Genomic DNA, 6475 nt, shown 5'->3' with positions numbered 1-6475 from the left:
GATATTAGCCCCAGCTCTGCCCGTTTGGTGGCTTTTCGAAACTCCTGACGTTTTGCAACATTGCATAAACATAAAACAATCCATCCTTGATATGGAATGCAAGGGCGGATGACAGCGCAGCGCAGCCCCCTCGGCTTCGATTGATTTACGCCGAGACTGACGCTTTATCAGGCACACGAAAAAAGTTTGACCAATCATTTTGCTGGGAGCTCACAACACAGCAGCCCAACTGTACTTTGTTGGCTGGGAAGTTGGAGAAGGGGGTAGAGTACAAATCTAGATCTGTCCTATATATTTTTTTCCCTTCATTGAACCGTGCTTTGTATGATGTCTGAGAATGTCCATTTCTGGGACTCTTAGCAATTATTATGTCGACTCTATTATAAGTCATGAAAGTGAAGACTCGCCTTCAGCTAAATTTTCATCTGGGCAATATACAAGTTCCAGGCAAGCTGGGCACAATGAGCATCTAGAATTCCCCTCCTGTAGTTTTCAGCCAAAACCTCCAGTTTTCAGCGCCTCCTGGACTCCTTTGAATCCACATTCTTCTGGTACCCTTCCTGCCGTCTACCATCCATATATTCAACATCAAAGCGTCCCATCTGATAGCAGGTATCTCCGGAGCTGGCTGGATCCAGTACCCAGAGCAGAGAACCTCCCCGGGCAGGGGTCTGTTAAGGCAGAGCCGCTGCTGGGCCGTCCCGGGGATGTCCATAAACAGGGAACACAGGAGTACAATTTAGAAACTTCTGCTGCAAGGGAAGGGATCGTTTCCAATCAAAGGCCCAGCTTCGAGGACAATAAAGTTTGTGAAGGAAGCGAAGACAAAGACAGGACAGATCAAAGTAAGTTATAAAAGTGAGGAAGTAAACAGTATAAAAGCTGGAGGAGGTGCAATAAAAGGGGACAATGCTGCGTAAAGTTTAAAATCAGGGCTTAAAGAAAAGTCTCAGCTTGCTGATGCCAACCTAAGGGGAGAGGTGGGGAGGGGAGAGGGGTGGCATTGTCTCTGCCGGTAAATAAAAATAAAAATAAAAATGAGCGTCGTCTCTGGGCTTAAACAGAGTCCAGAGCGGACAAAAGCTGGAGCGAGTCATCCTCTTTGCTACAAAGCGCTGGCTCCGGCAGCAGAGACCACTTTAGTAAGCGGGAGTAAATCTGCGCGGGTGCGGGCGGAGGGGAAGGGAAGGGACGGGGGGAGCCCGTGGATGTCGGGGAGAAAGGTGGGGAAAGGGGAGCGGAGGGCGGCGGCGTTGGGGGGGGGGGATGGGGAGAAAGAAGGAGAAGAAGGGGGGAAAGAGGAGAAATTGCGGAGGAAAAGTTCACGTGGGGGAAGTAAACAGCAGCGGGGGCTTTTCCGTGCCCGCCGCCCCGGTGCACCGGGCAGATGCGGGGACGGGCTCGCTGCCCTCCTCACCCCCTCTGCGGCTCTCGGCGGCGGTGGCTTTTCTTTCATTCCTCGTATTTGTCTGTTTATTTGTTGTTGGTTTATATTTTTTTAGTTGTGTATTAAACGCAAGGGTTCGGGGTATGAATATTGCAAAATCACGCTCTTTCCCAGTAAAAAAAAAAAAATGAGGGAGGGGGGTGCTTCCAACTTAATTAGCTTTTATTTGTAATCTCGCCAGATTGGGGAAACAGTTAAACTTCAGCATGTGCTTTTTTTTCGCGAGCTGGCTTGTCTTTTTTCCCCTGAAATATCGAAAAAAAAAATCATTCGCCTTGAAAATACTTAATAGTACCATCAATAATGCTATTAATAAGACTATTATTAATAATAATGATAATATTATTATAATAACGCTAATAATAATAACGCGATGGCGTTTGACTAAGAAAGAGCCAGTATCTTCCCCTCGTACCGATCCGGCTGGTCCCTGGTTTCCATCTGAGAGGAAAAGCGGAGCCAAAGCCCGAGCAAAGGGGGGACTTGTCTTCACCCCACGGTAAATATTTTGCAGTGAAAGCCCAAGTTTTCCAAACTGGCGGAGGAGCAGCCCCCGCCGAGGGTATAACTCCTCGGAGTCTGTGCAGGACGCACTGACACAGTCATTCTTTTTCCCCTTGAATTAACTTCTATTTCCCCCCCTCCCTCACCGTGGAAGAGCAGCAGAGATTGCCATTGCAACCATACCATCAAAAATACAGTATATTCTCGCCCTTCATGATTTCCTCTCCTCCTTGTGCAGGATGTTATGGTGACATTTTTTTTTCCTATCATTTAACTTGCACACAGACACACAGGCACACACACACGCACACACACACACAAAAAGAAAGTCCTGTTCTATTGTACTGGGCAGAGGTCCAGAACAAACTGCAACCGTGAGGTGAATGATTTGAGAGAATTAAATATCCAGGTTCTGTGCTCAACGTCCCTGAAATTGAATATATAAAAATCTTGTCCAAGAAAATGTTATTAAGTTATAAGTGCAGGGACCCGCGCTAAGAGGATGCTGTGTGGTTTCTATGGCATGTGGTTACGACGCATATTTTGTTTTAAATAATAGTTTAATTTGGGCTGATGTTGAGAGCTTGCCAGGGCTGGGAGACGGAGCTGTTTTGCAGAAAGTACTCCCACCAATTTCCCTGACTCTTTCAATTTTTGAAAGTATTTCGCAATAATGAATCTCCGCCCTGTGCAGGGCACAGGGATCTGTTAATTTATTTGCTGGATTTTAAAGAAAAGATGTGTCAGAACCTCTTCCCATTCGCTTTCCTGTTCAGGGATTTGTGTATAGTGAATAGATAAAGCCACATTCGCGTTTGAATTATCTTATATTTTAACGATCCAAGATGTGACCAAAAAATAAACCCAAACCGAATAAAAATCTGTTATGAAGCAGAGCCCTCCATCGCCATTAAAGGATGGGTAGCAGGATTAACAGTATCAATTATTAACAGCTTTCTTCCTCTTTAATATTTAATTCTGCATATTAGATCAAGTCAATTACATTAAGGAAATAGCCGTGCAAATTTGTAAGAGGCAGTACTTACAGTGGAAGATTAACCGGATTATTTTTTAAAAATATTCAATATATTTCATTTTACGTAGAGGAAACGTTCTGATGGCGCGCGCGTGTGTGTATGTATGTATTTATAATGGTCCATTTAATTGGTGTAAAGGTTTATGGCTTCAGTCATAATTTCAGAGGAGGCAAAGGAAATAAAATAGAAATACGTGGTCTGTCTATAACCCTTCATTTCACTCTTTCCCGCCTCACAGTTACCCAACGGTCAGCTAATATTTGCACGTGATTAGTAAATGCTCTATTATTTACCCTAAACCCACTTCACCTTTGGGTGCGACCTGCACCACCACCGTGTCTGCGGGGGTGAGTTCTGCGCCCAAAATGTTGTTTTCTCCCCCCTCTTCCCCCTCTTCCCCTCTCCTTGAATAAGCTAATTCCTGAAATGTCCTTTTCGCAAAAAAAATTCCCACGTAACTTCTCCCGCACGCGAGGGTGACGGGCAGCCTGTTATTTATTTTTGGCTGCATTTGCAGCCCTGCAAATGTCCGTGTCTCTGGGTAACACTGTCCAGATCTCCGGCAGCAGGGTCCAGCCAGCCCCTCAGAGGATGTTTATTGTATCGCGACCGTTTCTTGCCACATACCAAAAAAATAAGCAGGATTTATGAAAGGTTTCTCCAGATCCCCTCTCTCTGCTCTTTTCCTGCGCGACGTGGCTGTGGGAGCAAATCTGGAGACACGTGGGAAAACACGTCTGAAAAATATAGAATATATACAATTTTTTTTTCATGGATTTCTTTGTATATATGGTGCGTAACGTGCGCTATGCAAATCTCTAAGTGCATGTGGGTGTTTACCTGGCAGAGATGGACGTGGGGAAAAGTGGGGGGAGCTCTGCCGGGGGCACGTGTGAGCCCAAACACACGTGTGTGCACGGGTACGTGTGTGCACACACACGCGTGTGCAGGGAGACATGTGTGTGCGCACACACGCGTGTGCGGGGCAACGTGTGCGTGCACAAACGCGTGTGCGGGGGCATGTGTGTGCACAGACACGCGTGTGAGCACATCTATGGGTGTAACCCCGTGTCCGCGGGTCCTGGGCCCCCCCACTTAGGAGACACGGGGGTGCCTGTGCATTTCGGGATCGCCCCCCCGCCCCATCTGCGCAGCCTGACGGTCCCGTATGATTTTCGTACGGCCTCTGCTGCCAACGCCTGTGGCGGGGAGCGTTTTTCACCCGGGCGTGCATATGCGTCCGTGTAATCTTAATATTTGATGGCATGATTAAAACCTTCTGAGAAACACTCAAGCTGCATCGTATTGATCTTGCTGCTTTTCTTTCAGCCAACCCAGCTGCCAGCTGGCTTCACGCCCGTTCCTCCAGGAAAAAACGATGCCCTTACACCAAATACCAGACCCTGGAACTAGAGAAGGAGTTTTTATTCAATATGTACCTGACGAGGGACCGTAGACACGAAGTGGCCAGACTCCTCAACCTGAGTGAGAGACAAGTCAAAATCTGGTTTCAGAACCGAAGGATGAAAATGAAGAAAATGAACAAGGAACAGGGCAAAGAATGAAAAAGAAAAAAAAAAAACAAACCCGACAAAAACCCAGAAAAGCAACATCCCCCCCCATCCCCTTCCCCCCCCAGCTCCCAGCCTCCGCGGCCGCGCACCCCCACTGTAGTGCTGCCAAACACCCCAAACACGAGGGGAAAAACCTCCCCGTGTCCCATCTCCACCTTTGCATGCGAGATGTTGCTTTTTTTTTTTTTTTTTTTAAAAATCTTCTTAGTATTGCCACATAGGAGGCAACTTAGCCAAAACTGCAGCTCCTTTTTGGGGACACATGCTGGGTTTTGTTTCTGTTCTCTTGTTTTCTTTCTCTATTTCCCCCCCCCTTCTCTTTTCTTCTCCCTGCAGTGGAACATAGGCTCCTGTCTGAGCAGCAGCTTTCTCTGCTCGCATTTTCTCCATGGAAAGCAAGACGGCAAACACAACTGGCCGCAAACAACCCTGGCCCAAGCCCCCACCAAACCTCGCTGTCTTTCTTTATCCACGTAAGGACAATGATTCTCTATAACATTCACAACACCCCGGCGCACACACACACACACACGTTGAGGTGGCCAAGGAACCAGACGATTTAATTAAACTACTGCAAGACAGACACATTCGTAAGACTTGCGTTTAATTGCACCCAACAAATCATTTTCAATTCGCCAACTTTATACCGGGGTAGTCGGTTAATGACAGCCCAGCTCCCAACCGGGCTGGGTTTCTTTTCTTTTATTTTTGTCTTTCTTTCTATTTTTTTTTTTAGTTTGTTTTATTATGCGGGATTTTTATTTGAATCGTGCCATGGCAGATATGTGACTTTGACCTGAAAGTTTAGTAGGATCTTTACAGGCAGCCCTCCTCATCTGGTAGTTTTATACTGGGTCACTTGGAAGAGGAGAAAAGACGGGGAGGGAGGCGAGAGAGTGTGTGGGGGGCACTCTCAGAGCCGCATTGTAAATTATTTAGGAGAAAAAGGGGCGGAAGAACCCCTGCCAACTTATTCCTAACTTTTAGAGGAGAGGAAGAAAGGGATTTTCTAGTTAAAAAACTACCTTAGTAGAGCTATAAGGGAGGGGAAGGTTGTGTTCTTAGTGCTAGCATATTTATAATTTATTGTGAATTGACTTTTCCTAAAGCAGTAGGCTGTTGCAGAGATAAAGTGCCAACCCTAGCCTGTGTGTATTTCTTCCCCCTCCCGTTTGCTGAGATGCTTTTAATACTTGAATGTCGGTGGGGTTTTGTTGGGGTGGGGTTTTTGTGGGTGGTTTTGTTGTTTTTTTTTTCGTCTGAAGCGAGCTCCCGGCATGTTTTCCCATTGCCACCCGCTTTCCTCCGGGGCCCGGTGCCACGCCGGGGCCCCGCCGCCTCCCCGGGGAAGGAACCTCGTCCCGCGGGTGGCACCGGGGGATGCGTCGGCTCCGCGCCATCCTCATCCTCATCCCCAAGAAGGGTTTAGAGTAACAAATCTGGACCTTGCTGGTCTCATGTCACGCCGGCCGGAGCTGATTTCTCATCTGACAGATCCGCTGGAGGTTTCTCCAACCCGCCCGGGCGGGACTGGTTTCCGTTTATCTCTGTAAGACTTAACTTTGTTTTGGGAAGGGAGGGGGGGGAACGGGAGGAGGGAGGGGGTCCGGGGGGGTTAGTACCAGTCGATTATATGGTGGGTATTGTAAACTGTGTTTGTGGTTGTGTTTCTGTGACTGTTGAAGCTCGTTTTCTGTTTCTACTGTGGCTTTTTAAGTATGCGAAGAGTTCTGCAGTTGATAGTGGATGGAAAATGTCGAAATAAACCTCTCTCGTTTTCTTCGTGTGCAAATTTGTATATTTAGCTGCCAGGAGGCTTTCTAGGAACAAGGCGAGTGTAAGGTGCCTAGTTTTAATAGGGCGGGGGGGGGGAAATAGAGAAAAGAAATTTATTTCTGCTGTATATCTGAAGG

At 47.1% G+C, this 6475-nt stretch overlaps 1 protein-coding gene across 1 annotated transcript; it reads left to right on the top strand.

Moving 5' to 3' along the window:
- The first annotated feature begins 210 nt into the window (after nucleotides 1-210).
- Nucleotides 211-6127, top strand: HOXB9 (homeobox B9). The gene is made up of 2 exons (XM_054224680.1): nucleotides 211-845; nucleotides 4318-6127. The coding sequence occupies exons 1-2, from the start codon at nucleotides 338-340 to the stop codon at nucleotides 4551-4553; spliced, it is 744 nt and encodes a 247-aa protein (XP_054080655.1). The 5' UTR covers nucleotides 211-337; the 3' UTR covers nucleotides 4554-6127.
- The last annotated feature ends 348 nt before the right edge of the window (nucleotides 6128-6475 follow it).

This window comes from Rissa tridactyla, chromosome 19 (assembly GCF_028500815.1).
Source record: "Rissa tridactyla isolate bRisTri1 chromosome 19, bRisTri1.patW.cur.20221130, whole genome shotgun sequence".
Lineage (NCBI taxonomy): Eukaryota > Metazoa > Chordata > Aves > Charadriiformes > Laridae > Rissa > Rissa tridactyla.
This window is presented reverse-complemented; position numbering and strand designations above follow the sequence as displayed.